A 26,911-nucleotide genomic window follows, 5' to 3' on the forward strand; every position below is an offset into this window, starting at 1 on the left:
AAAAACAAAGTACTGAAAGTGCTTTGGAATTCAGGCAGTGAAGAGGGACCTTTCACTTTCGAGGTCAATAACCTTTCAATGATATTAGATCCAAAAAAAAAAATGGCCTGGCAGTAGGAAACAGAGCAATGGTAGAGGATTGTTTTTCCCAATTGTATGCTCGTTACAGGGAATAGTATTAGAATCCTTGCAGTTTGTAATATGATTTAGATGTGGATGTAGGCCACATGATCAGTAGGTTCAGAGGCACAAAGATCTGTAGTGTTGTTCACAGTGTTGAGAGTTGTTTTAGGCTATAGGATGGTATTATGTTGTATTTTGTATACATTCTCTGACATTAAATTGAACCATTGATATTAATAGCATGGTGAAATGCGCTGGAAAATGATTGGAGCTTAATCTTGATAAATATAAGGTAATGCACTTTGAGAGTACTAATGAGGCTAGCACATTGCTGTGGCTATCCCTCGAGGTCGAGGATGATGGTCTTCATTCTGAATAAGTGGCCCACAGAGTGAAGATGCCTGTGCATGTATTTGTTTAATGTGTACTTGATGTTGCATTCCAAGAAGCACACAATACTTCACAAATCAACCAACTGAATCCGATAGCATGGAAACCACGACTATTGGAGCTGGTGGATTTGCTGCAGCCTTCATCCGCCTTCACAGCCATTGAGTTCGAAGTAACTTCGACCGCCTGTTCCATCGTTGAGGTCTTGGCTGGATTGTTCTTTGTCAGGAACCTCACCCTCGACCTTACTGTCATGGGTGACCCTACCAGGAGCATAGAGCTCCAGATGGCATTGCTCTCGGGATTACAGAACCACACAAGCTTCTCCACCACGACAAGGTGACAATCCACAACAGTAAGATCCTAGGAAGTAGTGAGGAACAGAGGACCTTGATGTGCAAGTCCAAATATCATTGATGGTCACAGAGCATGTGGTAATGGTGCATATAGGATGCTGGTTTTCGTTAATCAAGGCACTAAATACAAGAGCAGGGAGGTTAATCTCTAACTTTAAACAACATTGATCAGGCTTCATCTGGACTATGATGTGAACTCTTTCGGACAGATGTGAAAGTGCTGAAGGAGGGTGCAGAGGAGATTCACCAGGACATTGCCTGTGATGAAGCATCTCAGTTATGAGTAAAACTGGAGAGACTAGCTATTTTCCCCCCACGGAACGGAGAACATTACCTGAGGTATATAAAATTATGAATACAGGAAGAGTATATTACAAGGATCTTTTCCGGTACATTATGAGCATTAATACAGATGGGGGACCACCTGCTAGCATAGAAATGACAGGCAAATGGCCTGTTTCCATGCTGTATGACAAGCATGAACAGCATCTCCACAATGATAAAGCAACACCAACTCCAATGGATGGGTCATATCATCTGCAAGCCAAACTCAAGTCTCCCCAAACAGATTCTTTACTCCTAGTTGAAGGAAGGTCAATGAGCCCCTGGTGGGCAAAGGAAATGCTTCAAAGATAACATCAAGATCAGCCTGAATAAATTCAACATTACATCTAAAAACTTGGAAAACATTTCACTCAATCTGTTCAAGAGGGACCTGTGCTACACAAGAGCAATCTCTGTTGTGCCACAGAGAACAAGCAGCAACCGTGAACGGAGAGGCTGAACAACCAAAAAGACCTTACCACTAATCACAGCCACTACTTTGACCAGCCCACACTACACCAGATTATGTGGTTCCTGAATCGGCCCCTGAGGACCCACCAATACACAACCCCTCAGGAGAACATCAAACTCCACTTGAGTGATCACACTCCTATGACTACAAGTGTGTTTGAAGTTGCAGGGTGAGGTGGGTGGGGGAGGGGGGAAGGGGTGAAGGGGTGGAGACAGCAAAACAAAAGTTTGTGTTAACAGAGGTCAGGGATGTCTTGACACTGCTTTCAGAACCATCTAGTTGAATTGCAAAAGCTAGAGAGCGAGAGCTAAAAAAAAACGAGAACACTCTGAAACAATGAGAGAGAAAGCACAGTTGTTATTAGAAAACTGAAACAATGCTGGAAATACCCAGGGATCTGCAGGAAAAGCTGATGATGTGAAATTCAATATAGACCAGGGTTCCATTATGCCCTAATTGGGGAGGGGGGGGGGGGCTGCTCCATTACATACAGCTTTATTAGAACAGCCAAAAGAGTTTGAGATAAAAGGTTAGAGGAGGAATGGGAGGGGAAATTAAGGTGATAGATGACTGGAAGTTTGAAGTCAACTCTGGAGACTGAATGCAGGTATTTTGTAAAGTGGCCACCCATTTTGCATTTGTGTTCTTCCACATCCTGAGCACCAAATGCAACACACCATGGCATTCTTGAATACATAACCGCTCCAATTATCTCTTCAGTGATCTGCAGTTGGTAGCTTTACATGGTGGTGGCATCCGTTAGTCTCGCGAGACCATGGATCTGCGCCTGGGAAGTCTTGCTTCAGTCTGTGTTACAGCAGCGTCTGTTGTGGCTATAGAGGTCCACACGGGAGTGACAGTCTCGGCTGCAGCGACTGCACTTGAAGGCGCTGTTCATAGCTTTTCATAGAGCAATCAATAATATTATAACAGGACGCACATTTCTTGGAATGTAGAAGATTGAGGGGAGATTTGATAGAAGCATACAAAATTATGAGGGATATAGATAGGGTAAATGCAAGCATGCATTTTCCACTGAGAATGGGTGAGACTACAATGAGATATCATGGGTTAAGGGTGAAAGGTGAAAAGTTTAGGGGTACTTGAGGGGAAACTTCTTCATTCAAAGGGTTGTGAGAGTGTGGAACAAGCTGCCAGCACAAGTGGTGCATGTGAGCTCGACTTCAGCGTTTAAGTTTGGATAGGTACATGGATGGTAGGGGTATGGAGAGCTATAGTCCCTGTGCAGGTCAATGGGAGTAGGCAGTTTAAATGGCTTGGCATGGACTAGGTGGGCTGATGGGCCTACTTCTGTGCTGTACTTTTCTATAACCATCACAACAAAATGCCCTGAAGCAGGAAAGTAATCTTAAATCAATAAATCAAAAAAAGTCTGCAAAGAGTTCTACTATAAACACCTACTAGGAAGTGACAAAATACTTCCGAGAAATACTTCAGAATCAAGGGTCCAGTATTAATGAAGTAAAATATTAGATACATTAGTGAAAAGATTAATAAACCTGAAATTGGAGAAATCATAAGGATCTGACAAATCACTTGCCAGAGTTTATGAAGTGAATGCTTTTGTCCATCGTCTTCCAAAATTTCACAGGTATTCTAGAGTGTTTCCTGCAAACTGGAAGGTAGCAAATACGATGCCACTAGTAAAGAATGAAGGTGATACGGAAACTATCAACCAGTTGCATGAGATTAGTTCCTTGGAAAATAATACAAAGAGATGTCAAGATCCTTTGAAAATACTGATTGAGAGTCAATATGATTTTTGAAAGGGAAACAGAACTGTATACACTCAAGTCAGAAGAATCTGTGAATAGAAAAACAGTTTATTCAAGATTGTTTAACGTCATTTTCAGTACACAATTGTAAGGGAAAACTGAATTAATTACTGCGGATCCGATACTGCACATAAAGAAACATATTAAATAAAGACAAAATAATAAAAAAATACAATATATAAATACATAAGAAAGTTTATATACATAGATTGATTGTATGTCCATAAAGTGACACTAGGCGCAGGAGTGTCTGTAAACAAGGTAAATAAGGCAACTGTTCCATCAACTGCTTATAATCTCTCTGATAAATTAATGCCAGAGTTGCTGTGGAGAATGAGAGTGAAAGAGAGATAACAAAGGAACAAGAAAAGCAATGAAATGCAGATTGGAGCTGTACAAAATGTCCAACACGTTGGCAGTGTTCATGAAAAGAGAAAAACAGTTATTATTGATAGATACAGGGAGCATGTTGCCTTTGGCTGATAAGTTCAGTGTCTCAAAGCAAGATATTGAACATTTAGGTCTGAGATGAAGAGAAATTGCCTGGAGGGTAATGTATCTTTGGAATTCAATGAAGTCTGTTTTTGATTGTATTCAAAACAAAGACTGACCAATTTCTGGATATTAGAGAAACCAAAGAAAAGGGAAAAGCCAACGTATATTGGGAGACTGCTTCGTCAAGCACCTACGTTCCGTCTACCAGACAAAACTAGATCTCCCAGTGGCCACCCATTTTATTTCCACTTCCCATTTAAAATACCGGAGGAACTCAGCAGGCCAGGCAGCATCTATGGAAGAGTACAGTTGACGTTTCAAGCCAAGACCCTTCATCAGGACTGGAGAAAAAAATGCGAAGACAGAGTAAGAACATGGAGGAAGGGGAAGAAGAAATACAAGGTGGTAGGTGATAGGTGAAACTAGGATGAGGCCATACACAGGTTGGAGGAGTAACATCTTATATTCCATCTGTATAGCTTCCAATCTGATGGCATGAACATTGATTTCTTGAACTTCCAGTAATGGCCTCTTTCTTCACCATTCCCCATCATTCATTCAGGTGCTTTGTCATTCGGCGTGGGCGATCATGTCTCTCCATCCATCACAGTCCCTGACCCTCCGAATTGTAGTTGTTGTCTCCCGTTTCTAACCATGTTGTTATTCTATCTATCATTTTCATTCTGTCTGCCTCTGCTTCTTTTTCCTTCCAGCTTTCCAGTTATAACTAAATGCTCTGTCTCTCTTCGCATGTGTCCAAAGAATTTTGATTGCTGTTTTCTGATTTTTTTTTTTATTTAAAGTAATGTACATTTTTTGTTCTCTGTAGAACTTCTTCATTGGTTATCCTGTCCGTATATGATATGCATAGCATTTTTCTGAGGAACCACATCTCTGCTGCATTGATTCTCTTTCCCATTGCATTTGTGATGGTCCATGACTCGCAGCCATACATCAATATAGGAAGAATGTAGCAGCTGAGAGCTCTAAGGCGGATGTCAATTGCTATTTTCTTGTTCGTTAGGATGTTTCTCATTTCTGTAAATGCTGTTCTTGCCATTGCTATTCTTGCTTTTACATCTGTTTCGCATTTGCCATCAGATGTTACCCATGATCCAAGGTACTTGAAGTTGTGAACTTGTTTCAGGAATTCATTTCCCACTACGATCCTACAGTTTGGGATATCAGGTTTCTTTGATATTACCATTACTTCAGTTTTCTTTTTGTTTAAGGTTAGGCCAAGTCTTTCGCTGTGTTGATACTAGTTTCTGTAAATTTACTTCACTGTTTGCTATCAGTACTGTATCATCTGCAGAGCGGAGGCTGTTAATACTGCATCCTCCTATACTTATTCCAGGTAGGTCTTGTATGGTTCTCATGGTGTTTTCACTGTACAGGGAGAACAGGTCTGGTGATAGAACACAACCCTGTGACTCCTCGCTTTATTGGCTGATATTCACCAATCTCGCTGTCTATCCGTATGGTTGCACTTTGTTGCCAGTAGAGATTCCTAATTACCCTTAGATCTTTTCCATCGATATTAATATCTTTAAGCATTTTCATGATGACTTGGTGTTTCACTGTGTCAAAGGCTTTTGTGTAATCAATGAAAAAGTCTACGTATCCTTGCATGCACAGATAACAACCGAGTGCAAGGAAGCAAAAGAAAAGTGGCTTAAGGACAAATGTGAGTTAATAAAACAATTGCAGAAGACCAACAACAACAAACATATGCATGATGAGATCAAAGAGGTCACAAATCGAAAGAAAAGTGGGCAACAACAGGATGTATAAAAGCAAAAGACGGCTCTACAATTATGGAAAAAGGAAAAATAATGCAAAGATGGTCAGAATACATCAAAGACCTATACAACAACAAAGACCGAGAGGACAACTTTGATATTGGCAACAACGAGGGCCCAGCAGTACTGAAAGAAGAAGTGGAACGTGCTATGAAGAAAATGTGAAAGGGCAAATCATCAGGACCAGATAACATTCCAGTTGAACCGTATGAAGCGCTAGAAGATTTTGGTGTAGAGAAACTAACAATCTTATTGAATAGGATACACAACAGTGGTAAAGTACAAGATGATCTTTTAAAGACAGTATTCATTGCACTGCCAAAGAAACCAGGTGCAACAGCATGTGGACAACACAGAACAATTAGTTTAATGAGCCACCTCACAAAAATTCTACTTAGAATCATCATGCTCAGAATAAGAAACAAAATTAAACCAGAAATCAGTGAAGAACAGTACGGCTTTGTCGAAGGTAAGGGAACATCAAACGCCACTTATATTCTCAGGAATATTATCGAAAGGTCAATAAGAAGTACAACAAGACCTATACTTCTGTTTCATTGGCCATTCCCCATATCTTCACCTTATCTCTTTAATTGCCCATCACCTCCCTCTGGAGCTCCTCCCACTTCCCTTTCTTCCACAGCTGCCTGCCCTCTTATCAGATTCCCCTTCTCCAGCCCTTTCTCTCTTTCACCAATCAACTTCCCAGCTCTTTACTTCACCCCTCCCCCTCCCAGTTTCACCTATCACCTACCACCTTGTACTTCTTCCCCTCCCTCCATCTTCTTACTCTGTCTTCTCATCGTTTTTCTCCAGTCCTGATGAAAGGTCTTGACCCAAAACGTCTACTGTACTCTTTTCCATAGATGCTGCCTGGCCTGAGTTCCCCAGCATTTTGTGCGTGTTGGTTGAAAAAGGATAGGGATTTTTTTTTTTAAAGTCAGAGACCAGCATGGTAAAATAGGATTGAATGACCTTTCTCCTATGTTCTTATACCCTAAAATTCTTTTTTCAAACCATTTTTCCCTTTTTGTATAAAATAATCGTTTTTTGGGATGTCAGCAAAGCCAACATTGCTGATTGCCCACGAGCAAAGTGGTATGCTTGGCAATTCAATCTGGAAGATTTGCTGTCCCAGAATAACCACCAAACTGGAATTCCACAGCTGAAACGCTGATCCCTGGATCATTAGTCTAGCAATTTAACCACTGTGATGCATTCTGTAGTTCAATACGAGGTGATTGAGCTATTGTTGGGGTATTTCAAGAGTAGGTGCCTGCTCGATAGCTGACGTTAATTTTACACATTGGAAATAACACATACCAGGAAAAAAATCAGACAAAACATTTGCTAACATAGTTGCTGCCTGACCTGTTCAGTTCCTTCAGTATTCTGTGTGTGTTGCTTTGGATTTCCAGCATCTACAGACTTTCTCGTGTTTGTGCTAACATAGTTAATGACTTTTGCAAACTGATTAAGTTTTGTAGTTAGTTACACATATTTAGTTTTAAAGTTAGTGATTGTTAATATAGGAATAGTTTTCACTGTAGTATTTTTGGGTCGAGTTTGTGGAAACCAAGTGTTACGGTGACAAGCAACCAAAGTGAAAGGATTAAACAAAACAATTTCATCCTCGGGCACACAAAAGTGATTTTGAGTAAGAGCATGGAACAATACCTAAATTTCCCTTCTAGATCTTGCTCGTCAGAAGCAGGTTCCAGAGGCATGATGAAGACAGTGTGCTCACTTCTTTGTGACTCATCCAGTTCAATGAGCTTCGTATCTTCAGTGCAGTCAGCATCAACCTTGATGTGGGCAAACAAAAGAAAAATTAGCACATCTTCCTGACTTTACTGGCCTCCTACCTTTGTTTAGTCGTTTACTGTACAAAAATACACCATATGTTTAGACAATCTTTGACCTTTTGCACTAGAAGACTTGATCACACAGTTTACAATCTTCAGCCAGTTGCCCTTTTAATGCTGTTCTTGACAGTTAAGAGAAAAAAAACATTTATAGCTACTGTTAGGCAGGAGACTTGATGTCTGAAGCCCTAAAATAGCAAATTCAGGAACAGCTATTGCTACAACCATTAGGTTCTTACACCTACTCATATAACCCTAACTTCACCTCAGCAATGAAACATCATGGACCACCATGGACTTGTCTTCTATTGCATCTTTGCATTTTTTTCCCCCACTAAGGTCTCGCTGTAAGCTTTTCATTGCATCGTATCTCACCATGATGGCAGACAAGAACTTGGCTTGAGCTTCCTTGAGATACAGTACTGCGCAAAAGTCTATGCACATACTCTATATAGCTAGGATGCCTAAAATCTTTGCACAGTACTGTATTTGTCAACATGGAGCAGACGACAAGCTTGTATATCTGGTGGGGGCAAAGGACGTTGGGAGTGGCGAGGGTGCAGCCCTGCAGGTGGAGCATGGGACAGATGGCAGAGGAGGAGTGCCAGGGTGCGGATGGTGCAGGTGCTGATACATCTGTCCTGAAACATGAATCAAGGTAATATGATTACAAACAATTGGCTTACTGATCATTAGAGAGTGTCTCTCTGGTGCTTCCTGCTCTCTCCCCTCCACCTTCCCTTTTTCCTTCAACCATGATTCTTCTCTCCCTGTCCTTCTCCCAATCTCAGACCACAACAGAGACCCACATCAGAATCAGATTTATGATCAATCTCATCATTAAAATATATTTTTTTGGTGGCAGCTGTACAGTGCAATACATAAAATTGCTACAATACTGTGCAGAGTCTTAGACACCCTTGCTATATATATATGTGCACAGTGCTGCATATTCCCTAACATAAAGTTCTTATTCTGTGACAAAAATATCACACACCAACATTACCATCACATCAGCTAACATCCCCCTCACCATCGTTTTTGCTTCTCAAATACTAGAAAACATATGCTATCATATGATGACCCTCTGGGCACTTACCCACGCAAGCTGATCAAGTGTTACACTGCCCCGACACTTCCTCCTCACCACCAGAGTCCCAGACAGTCCTTCCAGGTGAAGCAACACTTCACCTGCGAATCTGCCAGGGTCTAGTGCTCCCAGAGCAGACTTCTCTACATTGTGAGAACAGACATAAGATCGGGGAACCCCTTTGTTGAGTACCCTCGCTCTGCTTGCCACAAAAGGAGGGTTCTCTCAGTGGTCACCCATTTTGATTCCACTTCTTATTTCCATTCTGACATGTTGGTCCATGGTATCCTCTACTGCTAATGACGAGGCCACTCTCAGGTAGAGGAGCAACACCTCATATTCCATCTGGGTAGCTTCCATCTTAATGTCACGAGCCATCAATTTCTCTAAATTCTGGTCTTTTCTCTCCTCTCCCTCTTCTCTCTTTTCTTATTCTGCACTCTGGCTCCTCTCATACCCTTTTTCTCCTCTCCTCACCTGCCCATCACTTTCCTCTGATGCCCCTCCTCCTTCTTTCTCTAATGAACCACCCTCCTTTCCTATCAGATTATTTCTTCTTTAGCTCTACCTTTTCCAGCTATCACCTCCCCAGCATCTCACTTCATTCCCCTTCCCACCCAGCTAGCTTCGCCACCACCTGGTTTCATCTATCAACTGCCAGGTTGTACCCCTTCTGCTTCCCCCATCTTCTTCCACCTTCCTTTCTAGTCCTGATGAAGGGTTTTGGCCCAAAATATCGACTATTCATTCTTCTCCACAGATGTTGCCCATCGTATTGATTGACTCCAGCATTTTGTGTTTGTTCCTCTGGATTTCCAGCACCTGCAGAATCTCTGCTATTTATGATATCATCTGGTCATGTGTGTGATCTTAAAGACGTATGAATTAGCACTTCACTATGTTACCATAGTGTACATGTTAAGTCAACTCTAAAACACTGCAAGATTTTCAGGTCATGGAAAATATGTTGCAAATGCAAGCCACTGATTCATTTAAGTCCTACTACTCTTGGGAACATCATCCTCAGCCCAAACACCAGTAGCAAAATATGCTGTCTCTCCTATGGGTTTCCTTCTTCTCCAGCCTTTTACCTTTCCCACCTACCTGGTTTCACCTATTGCCTTCTATCTGCTCCTCCTTCCCCTTCCTCCCACCTTTCTATTCTGGTGGCTTCCCCTTTCTTTTCCAGTCCTGAAGACTGTCTCAGCCCAAAATGTTGACTGTCTATTCATTTCCATAGATGCTGCCTGACCTGCTGAGTTCCTCCAGCACTTTGTGAGAATTGCTCTAGATTTCCAGCATCTGCAGAATCTCTTGTGTTTATGATATGCTGCCTCAGTTGTTCCTGTAATGACACATACCCAATTTATTTTTTCTGCCTCACACTGTCCTCAGACTTCCACTCACTCAGGTCCAGGTAGCCCAACTGACTGGATGGTCTGTCCAGTTCCCCACTTTTTTCTTAAAGGAGCAGCCTTTATGAGTTTAGCTGCTTTGAAGTAAAAGTGCTGAAGTTTTATTGAGAGACACAAGAGCATAAGAAATAGGAGCAGGCATAGGCCACCTTGCCCGCTGAGCCATTTAATAAGATCATGGCTGTTCTGACCATGGACTCATCTCCTCCTACCTGCCTTTCCCCCATAGCCCTTAATTCACCTACTATGCAGGAATCTATCCAACTTTGTCTTAATATATTCATTATATTTAATTCATTGGGCTACATTGGGTAGAGAATTCCAGATTCACCACTCTCTGGGAAAAGCAGTTCCTCCTCACCTCTGTCCTAAATCTACTCCCCTGAATCTTGAGGTAATAGTTTCACCTAACCAGTGAAAACAACTTTCCTGCCTCTATCCTGTCTATCCCTTTCATAACTGTATATGTTTCTATAAGATCTCCTCTATAAGTTGAGCCTGAGCAACTGCAAGGCAAGAGCTTAATTTTCCTCTGTAGGCTTAATGTTTGAGAGAAGATAATCAGGGCAGTTACATGCTTCTTTTCTAGAATGTTAGGATGATGGAAAGTTTCTTTCCCTAGCGACTACATTTGTGAGAAGTATGTACAAATGCTGTTCTTGACTGACCACACAGAATGGCTGAAGCTACAAATGGACTCTGAGAAACATTGGCAATGGTGACAGCACAATAGGGACTGCACAAAGGATGAGTTACACTCGATCTAGAAAAGGACTAATCCTGGCAAGGAGATTCATTAGATCTGCTGATGCAGGTTTAAACTAGTTTCATATGGATGATTCAAAGCAGTAGCTTAATAGAAATAAAAATCACCTATTTTTATTAGACTATAGTTAAGGGATTCTGTGGACACAGGAGAGAAACATGGATCTCAGGTGCCAGGGTCCAGGATGTTCTGATCGCATCCACAATATCCTGAAGTAGGAAGATGAACAGCCAGGGGTCGTGGTACATACTGATATTAACAACGTGGGTAGGAAAAGGGAGGAGGTCCTGAAAACAGACTACAGGGGGTTAGGACGGAAGCTGAGAAGCAGGACCTCAAAGGTAGTAATCTCGGGATTACTGCCTGTGCCACATGCAGTTGAGTATAGGAATAGAATGAGGTGGAGGATAAATGTGTGGTTGAGGGATTGGAGCAGGGGGCAGGGATTCAGATTTCTGGATCATTGGAATCTCTTTTGGGGCAGGCGTGACCTGTACAAAAAGGATGGGTTGCACTTGAATCTGAGGGGGACCAATATCCTGGCAGGGAGGTTTGCTAAGGCTGTTGGGGAGAATTTGAACGAGAATTGCTGGGGGTTGGGAACTGAACTGAAGAGATGGATGAAGGGGCGGTTGGCTCACAAATACAGAAAGCTTGTTGGCAGTGCAAGAGGGAATATAGGCAGGTGATAATGAAGGGATGTGCTCAGACTGATGGTTTGAGATGCGTCTATTTTAATGCAAGGAGTATTATGAACATAGTGGATGACCTTAGAGCGTGGATCAGTACTTGGAGCTGTGATGTTGTGGCCATTACAGAGACTGGGAGATTTTGAAGATAGTGAGCACAATTCTATCTTCTTTACCATAGCACTGGAGAGGGATAGGAACATACAAGTTAGAAAAGCGTTTAATTGGAGTAAGGGGAAATACGAAGCCATAAAGCAGGAACATGGCAGCATAAATTGGGAACAGGTGTTCTCAGGGAAATGTATGGCGGAAATGTATGGCAGAATTGTGGCAAGTGTTCAGGGGATATTTGCGTGGAATTCTGCATAGGTATGTTCCAATGAGACAGGGAAAGTATGGTAGGGTACAGGAACCGTGGTGTACAAGGGCTGTTGTAAATCTAGTCAAGAAGAAAAACTTACAAAAGGTTAAAAAAAAACTCGGTAATGATCGAAATCTAGAAGATAAGACTAGCAGGAAGGAGCTTAAGAATGAAATCAGGAGAGCCAGAAGGGCCCATGAGAAGGCCTTGGCAGACAGGATTAAGGAAAACCCCAAGGAATTTTACAAGTATGTGAAGAGCAAGAGGTAAGACGTGAGAGCAATCAAGTGTGACAGTGGAAAAGTCTGTATAGAACCAGAGGAGATAGCTGAGGTACTTAATGAGTACTTTGCTTCAGTATTCACTACAGAAAAGGATCTTGGCAACTGTAGGGATGACTTACAGCAGACTGAAAGCTTGAGCATGTAGATATTAAGAAAGAGGATGTGCTGGAGCTTTTGGAAAGCATCAAGTTGGATAGGTCACTGGGACCAGATGAGATGTACCCCAGGCTACTGTTGGAGTGGGGGGAAGAGATTGCTGAGCTTCTGGCGATGAGCTTTGCATCATCAATGGGGACGGGAGTGGTTCCGGAGGATTGGAGGGTTTCAGATGTTGTTCCATTATTCAAGAAAAGAAGTAGAGATAGCCCAGGAAATTATAGACCAGTGATTCTTACTTCAGTAGTTGGTAGGTTGATGGAAAAGATCCTGAGAGGCAGGATTTATGAACATTTGGAGAGGCATAATATGATTAGGAGCAGTCAGCATGGCTTTGTCAAAGGCAGGTCGTGCCTCACGAGCCTGATTGAATTTTTTGAGGATGTGACTAAACATGTTGATGAAGGTAGAGCAATAGGTATAGTGTATATGGATTTCAGGCAAGGCATTTGATAAGGTACCCCATGCAAGACTTATTAAGAAAGTAAGGAGGCATGGGATCCAAGGGGACATTGCTTAGTGGATTCAGAATTGGCTTGCCCACAGAAGACAAGCAGTGGTTGTGGACAGGTCATATTCTCCATGGAGGTTGGTGACCAGTGGTGTGCCTCAGGGATCTGTTCTGGGACCCTTTCTCTTTGTGATTTTTATAAATGACCTGGATGAGGAAGTGGAGGGATGGGTTAGTAAATTTGCTGATGACTCAAAGGTTGGGGGTGCTAGGGATAGTGTGGAGGGTTGTCAGAGGTTACAGCAGGACATTGATAGGATGCAAAACTGAGCTGAGAAGTGGCAGATGGAGTTCAACCCAGTTCAGTGTGAGGTGGTTCATTTTGGTAGGTCAAATATGATGGCAGAATATAGTGTTAATGGTAAGACTCTTGGCAGTGTGGAGGATCAGAGGAATCTTGGGGTCCAAGTCCATAGGACACAAAGCTGCTGCACAGGTTGACTCTGTGGTTAAGGTGGCATACAGTGCATTGGCCTTCATCAACCTTTATTATCTGTACTCTGGAACATTGTGATACCAGTGCATCCCATCCCTCAACCATATTTCTATAATAGCTATTAAATCACAACCCCATGCACCCGAGTTGATCTGCCACACTTGTTTGACTTCTTGCAATAATATAAATGCAATTTAATCTATTAGACTTTCCTCACACTTTGTATGGCATTTGTTCATTTTTATCTATTGCGCCATGCTCATCCTTACAGAACTAGTTTAAACATCAGAGAGTTAAACCTGCCTAGGGAGTTGGGACAAAATACTGTACATATTGTTAAAGAAATGCGACAACTGCCCTTTACAATTTGAATGTTATTTTAATTTGCCATACTATTTTACTGTTCTTATATAAGCATCCGTTAAGTCTTGTGAGACCATGGACTTGCACCTTGGAAGGTTTCCAGGGTGCAGGCCTGGGCAAGGTTGTATGAAAGACCAGCGGTTGCCCACGCTGCAAGTCTCCCCTTTCCACGCCACCAATGTTATCCAAGGGAAGGGCATTAGGACCCATATAGCTTGGGTGTCATCGCAGAGCAACGCGTGGTTAAGTGCCTTGCTCAAGGACACAACGCACTGCCTCAGCCAAGGCTCGAACTAGTGACCTTCAGATCACTAGACGAACGCCTTAACCACCTGGCCACACGCCAACCCTGTATATTTAACTAAAATGACAGTGACCAAGTTTTGGGTTATCATTCTGCTTGTAACTTCACTGTAAACTTAGCTTTAACATTACCTGCTTTGTATGCTTTTGGCTACTTGTGATGGTACAATTTTTGTTTGAACAGCATAATTTACTGTTTAGAAAATATTCTAAATATTGGGTTTTAACAGTTCTATGATTCATGTCAACATGGAGATGGGCAGTGGACGGCGTAGGGGTAAAAGAGGGGGATGTCCTTGAAAGATTTTTTACTAGCAGACAGCCTGGCCACTGGGCTCGAAGATGCCCTTGGTTCTAAGGCAACGCTGATAAGTTACCAATACCACAGACTATAGTTTACGTTAAATAATCCTTTCCTGAACTGTACTCAAGAACTTGTACAATCACAATTCTGCCCATTTTAAAGATTTCTGAACCTGACAATAAACAATTAGCTTTCCTGGTTGATAGTGGAACCCCCATTTCCAGAATTCTTGCTTCTGATTGACCATAAGCACCCTTAAGCAAAGGATCAGTTAATTGTTGTGGTAACAGGACAGGCAGTCCTTTTACCAGTTTTTTTTATGAAGTTATTTATCACCTTTTCAGATATGAAGGAGAAACATCAGCTGCTTGCAGCACAAGATCCACTGATTAATCTGTGGAGATGGGATTTCCTTTGTAAACTGAAGGGGTACAACTCAAGGTCCCAAAGACTGCATACCCAACTGTGCCCTGTTAGGAGAACTGGTTCAGGTAAAAGCCAGAGTTTGGTGGTGAAAGTTTACTAACAATTTTTTGTCTGCCAAAACATTTGCTACAATTGACCATACTGTTAGAGAAATAATTATGTCTGACATCCACTGGCATACACTGTATGGCACATTACTCTGGAGAAGGTTCAGATCATCTATATGGAAAATCTGCAAAGCAACTACTGCTGGACCATCACGTTAAGTCCTCTCTTGCTCTTTTCATCCTCTACCAATGTGTTGCCACCTCATGCTGAACTGCTTTTAATTGTCACCTAATACAAGCCCACACACAATTTACATGTTACACTGCCGTACCACTCAAGGGATTTGAGATTCATTGTTTCACCATCTCTTATGTAAAATGCCACAAGAGTTCCAAAGGGAACTCTTTCAGTATTTTTCAGGTGACTCTTTATATGTAGTGAAATTGCAACCCATGACATTCAACCTGAACAAATCCTGAGCCTTCTTTCCCAAACACAGAATGATAATAAAGCACTTACTTGCTCAAGTAGCACAGAACCCACTGGCAAAAGGAGGTAATGATGTGGGGCAAATGATGTCTGCTGAACTCTTAAAAGTGCAAATAGATCTTACAAAAATCCTTCCATGTTGCTTCAGTATGTGGATGATTTGCTTCCATGTTTCCCAAACCCTTAAACCTTTTAAGACTTTTGGACTAAAACGCACTGAGTGCAAGAATCCAACAATGGGTATAATTAGAAATGAGTGGAATGTACCAGGATTCCCAACTATTGCAGGAAAAGTGGTAGCAAACTGCATGATTTGCCAGAGACATAATCCCAGGGAACTTGAGGCAAAAATTATCTTGGAGAAAGGACCAACTCATTGACTAGAAGCCTTAAGTAGTTATAATGAATTTTAGATTGAGGATATACTTCGTGCTTATCCTTCACTCAATTGCAGAACATTATTACAACGCCTGCTTACATCTTAGTTACAAACACACACTGCAATCCAATCAGTCAAGTTGTTGGGTATGTTGTAATGGGCCCACACATTCAGGGGGAGGTGTTCCCATCCTTTTTAATTTCCCAGAAAGGAAAGCTTAGCATCGCTTCAACAACAAAACTAAGACAGCATAACGCTGCCTAGCAGTCATGGAGGGAACTAAAGTGAAGCCTAAAATTGACTGTTTTAGAAAGCAGGAAGGAGGATGGAGGTATGCATGCAATCTCTCAGAATAGGCACTGGCTTTGATGGATGGTATTTTCTTTTATATAACTGCACCTTATTACCATCCTCTAACCTTGATAGGGCAAAGGGAGGGGGGCGAAAAATGTATCCGCCAATAGAAAGGTACCACCTTGGTTGGAAACAGTACATGTACATTTAATAACAAGCTAATGTCACTTAGTAAAACATACTAGGTGTAGTATATATAGCTAACATGCCTAAGACTTTTGCACTGCATTGTATTTGTCAATGTGCAGCAGAGAGCGCGTTTGCAAATCTGGCAGGAGCAAAGGAGATTAGGAGTGACAAGGGTGGAGCTCTGTAGGAAGGGTGTGGGACAGGTGGCACAGGAGTGCAGAGGTAGGGGGTGGCATGGGTGCAAGCATACCCAGCACTGAGAAACCAGGCAAGGTCATTGGATTCCAGACAATTGGTTTATTGATCATTTCAGAATGTTCCTCTGGTGCTTCCTGCTCCCTCCCCTCTTCCACATCACTTGTGTTATGAAATTGTTTTTTTTTTTGCGGCAGCAGTACAGTGCAAAAAATAAACTTACTACAGTACCTATATATGTGCCTAAGATTTTTGCAGAGCACTGTATAAAAGCATGGTTGCCTGTAGGATGGAAAGGCTTTTGTTATTTGGCCTAAGAATACCACCACATATTCACCAGCTACAGTCACTTTCTCTGCATCAGGCTGTGCAGAATCTCCACTGAAAGGCTATTAGAGGCTGAAAGCTTCTGGATAATTGGAATCTCCTTTTGAGGACTTCCAAGACTTGCTTGAGAAATTATTAATATGTTCTCTGCCATGGAAAGGTTGGCCAAAGAGACACCCCAAGCATTACATGAAACAAGCCAGGCCATTGAGGGTATAACAGATGAGATGGTAGTGATTCATACTGTAGTACTTCAGAACTAGTTGGCATTGGAATTCATACTGGCTAAGGAAAACAGTACTTGAGACATCATCGGCCAGGAGTGTTGTATGCAAATCAGTGATCTAATTAGAATATGACAAGGTCAAAACGATTATGTAGGAGTTACACTGGAGCTGGTCACCACCTGGCTCCACTCCCTTCCGGGAGGTTGGGGTAGTTCCATTGTACAGTGGGCAAGGGGGCTATATTCTTACTAGTTATGCTATTTGTTTTAGTCTCTTGCCTGAGATCACTTTGTAGAGTGATCACTCACCAGGCAACAGCCTCCTTTATGATCCAACAGTCCAATGCACTCCATCAGTCAAATGCCCCAGACAAAACTATTCAGTAGGGTGTTGTCCTTTATAGGTCAAAAAGGGGGAATTGCAGAAATTGCCCCAAAGCAAGGGTTAAAATGTCATGCTGGAAATACAGAGCAACACAAAGAAAAATTGGAAGAAATCAGCAGGCCAGGCAGCATTATGGAAATGAATAAACAGTTGACGTTTCAGGCAGTAACCCACCATGAGGACTGATTGAAGTCCTGATTCTCAGCCTGAAACATTGACTGTTTATTCATTTCCACAGAATCTGCCTGAACTGCCGAGTTCCTCCAGCATTTTGTGTGTTACTAAGGCAACAATCAAGACAAGTTGACAGGCACACTGCGTAGACAGTGCAGTCACCCAAACTGAACGTGGCCCTTGAAAGTCCAACCCTTGTACAGCCTGCTGAGCTTGGGTACCAGTTACCAACCAGACCAAGATGAGATAAAGATGTAAGTGAAGGAGCCTAAGGCAACACTTACTATTGGGCAATTATTTTATCAATTCTCAAGTATTATTGGCCTTTACCACATGAATTTAATTGGTATTAACATTTTTGAAGGTGTCCTTGATGCTGCGGAGGCCAGTGCTCATGATGGAACTGGCTGAGTTTACAACTTTCAGCAGCTTTTTACAATCATGTGCGGGAGCCCCTCCTTACCAGAAGAGAATGCAACCAGTTAGATTGCTCTCCATGGTATATCTTTAGAAATTTGCAAGTGTCCTTGGTGACACACCAAGTATCCTCAAACTCCTATAGCCACTGTTGTGCTTTTTTAGTAACTGCATCACTATGTTGGCCCCAGGAATAATCTTCAGAGATATTGACACCCAGGTACTTGAAATGCACACCTTTTCCACTGCTGAGCTTTTCATGAAGACTGGTTTGTGTTCCCTTGACTTCCAGTTCCTGAAGTCCACAATCAATTCCTTGGTCTTCCTGTTTGCTCCCGTATACCAGCTTGTCACCATCTGAAATACTGCTAGCATCAGCAAATTTATAGATGGTGCTTGAGCTGTGCCTAGCCACACAATCTTGGGTGTACAGAGAGTAGAGCAGTAGGCTAAGCATGCATCCCTGAGGTGAACCAGTGTTTATTGTCAGCGAGGAGATGTTATTTCCTGCTGAGAAAGTCAAGGATCCAGTTGCAGAGGCAAGAACAAAGGCCCAGGTTTTGGAACTTGTTGATTAGAACTGAGGGTATGATTTGTGTTATGTGCTGAGTTGCAATCAATAAACAGCAGTCTGATGCAAGTATTAGTACTGTCCAGGTGATCCAAGGCTATGTGGAGAGGCAGTGAGATTGTACCTGCTGTAGACCTATTGTGGCAAAAGGCAAACTGCAGCAGGTCCAGATCCTTGCTTAAACAGGAATTGATTCTAGCCATGATCACTCTATCAAAGCATTTCATCACAGTAGATGAGAGTACAACTGGGCAACAGTCATTGAGGCAGCTCACCCTGCTCTTCTTGGGCACTGGTATAATTGTCGCCCTTTTGAAGCAGGTGGGAACCTCCGACTGTAGCAGGGAGACATTGAAGATGTTCTTGAACACTCCTGCCAGTTGGTTGACACAGGCTTCTAGAGCCCTACCAGCAACACCAGCAGGGCCTGACCCTCTTGAAAGATGTTCTGATGTCAGCCTCCAAGGCAGAGATCACAGGATCACCAGATTTTGCAGGGATTCACATAGGTATAGTTTTATTCTCCTTGTCAAAGCATGCATAAAAGGCATTGAGCTCATCTGTGAGTGAAGCATCATGGCCATTTATGATGTTAGGTTTTGCTTTGCAGGAAGCAAACCCTGCCAAAGCTAAGGTGCATCCGATTCAGTCTCCAACTTCAGCCAGAATTGCTTTTTTGCTCTTAAAATAAATTCCATAGTTGTACCTGGACTTCTTGCATAGTTCTGACTCTGCAGTCTTGAATACTACAAATGACATCCTACAAATTTCCTGGTTCATACTTGGCTTTTGGTGTGGGTATGTCCAGTAGGTTCTCAAAAGGCAAAGGTCATGAAGTCAATGTCAACTGGATGTATTCATTCAGATTCGAAGCTGAATCCCTGAATATTGTCCAACTCATGTTCTCAATATCATTACTTATTTATCAATGATTGTTTCCCCCTTGTGTATTTGCAATTTGTTGTTTGTCCGTCCTTGTTTCTGTACATTTTTGATTGATTCTATTGTCTTTCTTTCTATTTACTGTGAATGCTTGCAAAAAAATGTATCTCAGGTGACGTACGTACTTTGATAAAAAAAATTACTTTGAACTTCGAAGACACGCACTCCACTATCAGATTTCTGAATGGACCATGAACCCAATCTCCCTGTTTTGTTCTCCTTTTGCATTTTTATCAATATCCCTATTGTAATGTTAAGTATTTTTAATGTATTGCACAGTATACCGCTGCCACTAAACAACAAATTTCATGACATATGTTTGTGATAATAAATCTGATCTGGTCTGGGGCCAAGCAGTTCCCAAACCAAGATGTGACGCACCCAAGCAACACACACAAATGCTGGAGGAACTCAGCAGACCAGGCAGCCTCTATGGAAAAGAGTAAGCAGTGGACATTTTGGGGCGAGACTCTTCATCAGGACACTGATACCAGTCCACTGTTTACTCTTTTCCACAGAGGCTGCCTGGCCTGCTGAGTTCATCCAGCATTTTGTGTGTGTTGCTTGGATTTCCAGAATCTTCAGACTTTCTTATGTACATGATATATCTCTACACTATGCTTTCTATAGGGCATCTGTAAAAACAAAATCAGCAAGTTCTCAAGAACATGAAGAATTTCATTTTTGAAGAAGAGATATTGGCATACTTTCTCATCTGTAGTGTTAATGTGGCTGGACAAGGACAAATTGTTGGTGATATTTGCACTGAGGAACTTGAAACTCAACTATTTCCACTTCAGCACCACTGATGTAGATAGGGGTGTGTACTCTACTCTGCTTCCTGAAGTCCATGAGTGCTAACACCGAGGAAGAGTCTGTTGTCATGACACCATGCCATTGAGCTCTCCAATTCCTTCCTGGACTCACTATTTGAGATCTGGCACACTATCAAAATAGCATTTGCTAACTTGTGAATGAAGTTAGAGTAGAATTTGGCTACATAACTGTGAGTGTATAAGAGTATAGTATGGAGCTGACAATGCAGAGTGGGGGTCAGCAGTGTTAAGGACAACATGGAGGTGTTATGTATTCCTTCTGATAGAGATCTGTTGGTCAAGAAGTCAAGTATCAAGTTGCACATGAGGAAGCAGAGTCCCAGATCTAGGAAATTGGAGATGAGTTTGTTAGGAATTATGGTGTTGAAGGTGGAAGGATGGACAATAAAGAGGCAGACATTAGTGTGCTTGTTATTCAGATGTTCTAGAGATGAGTGTAGGGTCAGGAAGACAGCAGATGCCGTGAACCTGTTTTGACAGTAAGCAAATTGCAGTGGACTGAGTTGACCTTGGAGTCTGGAATTGATGTCTGCCACGTGGGGCTTGAGAGGCAAACTCTTTTTTAGATAAATGCAGAGTGATGAACATATGGAACGAGTTGCCAGAAGTGGTTGAGTCAGGTACAATAGTATCATTTAAGAAGCAATTGGATAGATACATGGAGGGATGGGATGAGAGGGACACGAGCTCAACACAAGAAATGGCACCAGCTGGGTGGACATCATGGTCCAAATAGACTTGTTAGGCTAAAAGGCCTGTTTTATGACCAGTCTCATGAAGCATTTCAAGATGATGGATGTGAAAGCCACTGGATGATAGTCATTAAGGCAGGTCACTGTTTTTCTTTGGCATAAGTAGAATGGTGGACTTTTTAAAGCAGGTGGGAGACCGCTTTACTTTCATCCTTTTGTTCTGATTGCTTCTTGGGGACCTTCATATCAATATTGCCACCATCTCTTTAATTGTACGTTGTTAATGGCTACGTAGTACTTTGGCAAATGCCTCTTCAAAGCCACACAGACACATTTCAACAACCCTCTCCCTTTTGTTCCCCCCACCAATGAATTCTCAGGATGGTTTGACAGATTGTTCTTTTAAAAGGTCTATATTTTTTCCAAAAGCTAATTAATTGTCAGAGATCACAGCCTCAAAGATTCCCAACTGTTGACATCAGGTGCAGTCTTTATACTGTTGTACAAGTTTGATAATCACCCTTTTCATTCTAGAATATGACATCTTGATCTAATGAACCCTTGATTCATTTACCCTATCTATCTACATGTTTGAGCTGATGCTCAATTTCTAATACTACTTTCAGACGATTGTTGTACCATAATATTAATGCTGTTATTTAAGGCAATAAATCAAACAAACTGCATAATTAAAAGTACTAACCTTATTTCCTTTCTCTGTGCCCTTGTCAGAATGAAAAAGCTAGGGAAAAATACACACTATTTAGTGGAACAAAAAAACCCCTCGATTCTACAGGTATATTTCAAACACACTAGAAAGCAGCCACAATGTATACGGCTAAAAACTTCTGAATTCAATTACACTTTGGATTGGTTATAGAATACCCCTGCACTTAATAATCTCCAAATTATCATAAAAAACATTTTCTTCCATTATAAATTTCCGCCATATATAAATTAGTTGTTCAGTACATGTGTTCTCAATTTATAATGCACATGAACACAGATAGTTTGACCAAAATTCTTCAATCTGGCATCCAATTAGAGGCTTTACATTAAAACTATTGAGTAAAGTTCTCTTAACTTCAGAACTTCTTCATAATTACGTTCACCTGGAACTCAACCCATGATGATCAAAGAATATCTTTCGGTCTTCACAGGAAAACATCAAAGCATCAGAAAAACTAAAGTTGAAAATGTCAGTACTATATTTGAATACATACAAAATCTCACCTTATCTATACAGTCATCAAAAAATGCTAGGCTGGCATCTTTGTCGCTCACAAAAGAACACTCTTCAATGAAACGAATGAACATCTGTGTTTTAGTCAACTGAACATAGAACTTCTGATGTGTTCGATCACGAGACTTCAAGAATCCTACCAAAAATAACACCACCAATTACATATGAAACAACACACTCTGCTAAAATTTGTTTCGGTGTGGTACCTCGTACTTAAGAGCAGCCATGCACTGTCATGTACAAAAATGAGCTGTTAAGCATTTGTTTTATTCCAGCCAAGCCAGTTACAGGGCAAGTGGGAAAGTAAAGAAAGTAGAAGTCAGAAACAGGTAGGGAACAATTATTTTATTTGGTGTATTCTATAGAACCCCAAACAGCAACAGACACTGAGGTGCAGACCTGGAGCTAGGTCTTGGAAACGTTGTTCTGATGGGTGACTTCAACTTTCCTCATATTGATAGGCACCTCCTTAGTGCAAAACGTTTAGATGGGGAGGAATCTGTTTGGTGTGTCCAAGAAGGACTCCTGCCACAATATATAGACAGGCCGACTAGAGGAGAGGCCCCATACTGGATCTGGTACCAGGAAAGTAACCTGGTCAGGTGACAAACCATTCAGTGGGTGAGCATTTGGAGACTGACCACAATTCCCTGACCTCTGCCACAGCCTTGGACAGGGATAGGAACAGATGGTATTAAGTAGTATTTAATTGCAGGAAGTGAATTAGGAACTGATGTTCTCAGGAAAATATGCAATGGAAATATGGAGGTTGTTTAGGAAGAACTTGCATGGGGATCTGGATACATTGCTTTGATAGGTATGGAAAGGATGGTAGGGTGAAGGATCCTATGATTATGATTGACAAGAAATGTGGAACATGAAAAGAGGAGGAAAGAAGCAGACTTAAGGTTTAGGAAGCAAGAATCAGAAGGCACTCAAGAGTTACAAGGTAGCCAAGAAGCAGCTTATGAATGGACTTATGAGCGCTAGAAAGGGACATGTGAAGGCCTTGGTGAGTAGAATTAAGGAAAACCCCAAGGAATTCAAAATGTATGTGAAGAACAGGAAGCTGACCAGAGTAAGGGTAGGGCCAATCAGGAAGAGACAAGGAAACGTGCCTGGAATTGTAGGATGCAAGAGAGATCCTAAATGATTACTTTGCTTCAGTATTGATCAGTGAAAGGGACCTTGACAAATGTGAAGACGGCATAAAACAGTCGGAAACGCTAACATGTTAACATTAAGAAAGAGGATATGCTGGGACTTCATGTTAACATTAAGAAAGAGGATATGCTGGGACTTTCGAAAAAGGATAGACAAGTCCCCTGGGCCAGATGGGATCTACCGTAGGTTACTGTGGGAGGTGAGGTAAGTGCTATGCCTTTGGCAATTATCTTTGCATTCTCATAGTACAGTAGTAAAGGAAGGTTAGAGGGTGACAAATGTTATTTCTTGTTCAAAAAAGGTGACAAGGATAATCCTGGGAAGTATAGAGTCTTACGTCAGTGGTGGGCAAACCTTTAGAGAGAATTCTTAGAGACAGAATTTATTAGTATTTTGAGAAGCACAGTCTGATTAATTACAGTCAGATTGGCTTTGAGAGGGGCCGGTCATGCCTCATGAACCTGAATGAATTCTTTGAGGAAGTGACAAAACAAATTGATGGAGGTGGAGCAGTGGATGTGATGCATATGGACTTTAGTAAGGTATTCGATAAGATTCCCTATAGTGAGCTCATTCAGAAAGTCAAGAGAGATGGGATCTAGGGAAACAAGACTGTGGATATAGAATCAGCTTGCCCACAGAAGGCAGAGGTTGGAAGTAGATGGAGCACATTCTGTCTTGAGGTCTGTGACCAGTGTGTTCCGCAAGGATCTATTCTGGGACCCCTGATCTTTGTGGTTTTTATGAATTACTTGGATGAGGAAGTGCAAGAGTAGGTTATTAAGTTTGCAGATGACACAGTGATCGGGATTTTTGAGAAGCAGCCCATCAGCTTCTGAGAAGCATGAGAAGACGCAGCTCACCCAGGTTCGCAAACTGAGTACACAAGACATTGATTCACGGCAATTTGGTGTTTTGAGAAGCAGCCAATCAGCGATCGAGATAGATCATCAAGAACAAATTAAAATACGGCAGCAGCAAGCAAAGAGGCTATTGTTGAAGTCTTTAGCTATTTGAGACTTCAGCGAAAGGCTTGTGTGATAAAGTGAGAAAGCTGTAGCTAGATTCTCCCCTCCCCCAAGTTTATTACACTCTCAAAATTGGGACTGGGACAGGCTATTTTCTAGCAAAGGTGTACTTGCTAAGTGGGAGACCTTCAAAACTGAAATTTTGTACAGATAAAGCTTGTACAGTATGTGCCTGTCAGAATAAAAGGTAAAGATAACAGGTTTAGGGAACCTTGGTTTTCAAGGTATTGATGCCTTGGTTACGAAATAAAAGAGATGCATAGCACTTTAGTGATATGAGAGGAACATGAGCAGAAACATTGTCACTCAGAGTGTCACGAGAATAAATGAGCTGCCAGCGCAAGTAGTGCATGCGGGCTCAATTTCAACATTTAAGAGAAGTTTGGACAGGTATATAGATTGCAGGGTTATAGAGGGCTACAGTCTGGGTGCAGGTCAATGAGAGCAGCTTAAACGGTCTGGCACTAACTAGATGGGCTGACAAGCCTGTTCCTGTGTTGTACTTTTCTATGGCTTTAATAGATCATGTGTGGATAGTGTAGGTTGTTATGGATTGCAACACAACATTGATCGGAGGCTGAGCTGGGCTGAGAAATGGAAGATGTAGTTCAATCTGGAAGTGTGATACACTTTGGAAGGTCAAACCTGAAAGCAGAGTACATGGTTAATGGCAGGATTCTTAGCAACGTGGAGATACAGAGGAATATTTGGGTCCACGTCCATAGATTCACACAAAATTGCTGCGCAGTTGGTGGTTAAGAAGGTGCATAGTGTGTTGGGGAGAAGAGTGACAAGGTAATGTTTCAGCTCTATCAAACTCTAGTTATTCCACATCTGGGAGTATTGTGTTCAATTCTGGTCACCTTATTATAGGAAGGATGTGGAAAATTTAGAGAGGGTACAGAGGAGATTTACCAAGACGCAGCATTGATTGGACAGCATGTCTTATGAGCGAGTTGGGGCTTTTCTCTTTGGAGTGACGGAGGATGAGAGGTCACTTGATAGGAACAGATGTTAGAGGAACAGATAGAGTGGACAGAGACATTTCCACAGGGCAGAAATGGCTAACACAACAGGCCGTATTTTTAAAGTGATCAGAGAAAAGTATAGAAGGCTGTCAGGAGGCAGATTTTTTTTTAAAAAAACAGATTTATGGATGCATAGAATATGCTGCCAGGATTGGTGGAGTTAGATACATTAGGGGCATTTAAGAGAATCAGATAGAAATATGGATGAAAGAAAAATGGAGGACTATGTGGAAGGGAAGGGTTTGATTGATCTCAGAGTAATTACAAGTTGGCACAACATCATGAGCAAAAGGCCTTTACTGTACTGAACTGTTCTATGTAAAGAATAATTTTTTTTAGTAGTAAAAAGGGTATCCAACTTCAATTAGGGTTGTTTGGGCATTAAGTCATAACTCAAAACAAAATCAGATCACAAGATCAATAAATAGCAGCAAAAATCAAGAAACATCTTTCAATAGATTTTTCCACAACCCAGAGGCAAGTCTTCTATAAACAAAATGAAAATGTAAACAAGTAAACAAGCCTCCCTGGCTTGCAGAGTTAAACCACAACTAGTAATGCTTCAAATTTATCAACTCATTCTGATGACTCTGCCCAGCATCTGCATTCAGATCATATTCAATCTTCACTTATACAACACTGTGGATAGCAAAAAAACAATTACTGATACCTTCCTTTACAAGCTTTAGACCAAGACACAAGCTTTCATGCACTCATGAAAACAACTCCAATCAATACATCTATTAGAACTTAAAAAGCTTGTTGCAATAGCATGCTTGCTGAGTCCTTCCACATTATGAAAGCATTATGTGATGTAATCAAAGATACACTTTGTACACAACTGTAATTGGAGACGGGAAAGAAGATTGAAGTTAATATGAAACAAATAGTTGAGCTATGGTGTATAAAGTAAAAGATAAGCTGAAACAGAAAATTATGGAAAAAACTGAACTTGAGACATGGAACTGCACTGGAAAAACACTTCAGAAAATTAGTGGCATTTTTCTATTAGTTAGTATCCATGCAAATTGGCAGTTCGCATATTGACATGCCCTGCTTTCATTCTTAAAAGTTGAAAATATTTTCAGTTAAGTTTGAAGCACCAGATTTTAATCAGTCCAAGCAGTCCATTTCATAACTACTACACCTTGAGCATTGGCCTCTCAACACCAATGACTGTACACAGTTACCAGAGCTTCTCGTTTAGTACTCCTTTCACAAAGTAAGGGCAAATCAAAGACAGAGCCAATGCAGTACAAATTGATGGCATTCCACTGAGAGTGCACATTATCCTGCAAGGTTGGGACAGGAGTCTGGGCAGTTGATGACACAGAAAGAGCATCACTTAAAAGCAGACTTCGACCTGTTCTAAAACACAGCACTGGAGAGGGTGCAGAGGAGGTTCACTGGGATGTTGTCTGGATTGTTGAACTTCAGTCACGAGGATACAAAATAGGCTGAGCTTAGAGTAAAGGAGGCCGAGAGGTGATCTTAAAGCAGCATACACGATTGAGAGAGGCACAGTTGGAGAAGATAGGCAAAATATTTCTTCATAAT

At 41.5% G+C, this 26,911-nt stretch overlaps 1 protein-coding gene across 3 annotated transcripts in view; it reads right to left on the reverse strand.

Annotated features, from left to right (window-relative positions):
- dennd4c (DENN/MADD domain containing 4C) overlaps window positions 1–26,911 on the reverse strand; it is a 149,569-nt gene that overhangs the window by 51,659 nt on the left and 70,999 nt on the right. For all 3 annotated transcript variants that reach the window (XM_072281796.1, XM_072281795.1, XM_072281797.1), the window contains 3 exons: window positions 22,125–22,270; window positions 21,595–21,633; window positions 7,436–7,563 (listed from right to left, as the gene is read on the reverse strand). In XM_072281796.1, coding sequence (XP_072137897.1) covers window positions 7,436–7,563; window positions 21,595–21,633; window positions 22,125–22,270 — 313 coding nt within the window. The remainder of the gene's footprint in view (window positions 1–7,435; window positions 7,564–21,594; window positions 21,634–22,124; window positions 22,271–26,911) is intronic.

The sequence above is a fragment of the Mobula birostris genome, chromosome 17, assembly GCF_030028105.1.
Source record: "Mobula birostris isolate sMobBir1 chromosome 17, sMobBir1.hap1, whole genome shotgun sequence".
NCBI classification, from domain to species: Eukaryota; Metazoa; Chordata; class Chondrichthyes; order Myliobatiformes; family Myliobatidae; genus Mobula; species Mobula birostris.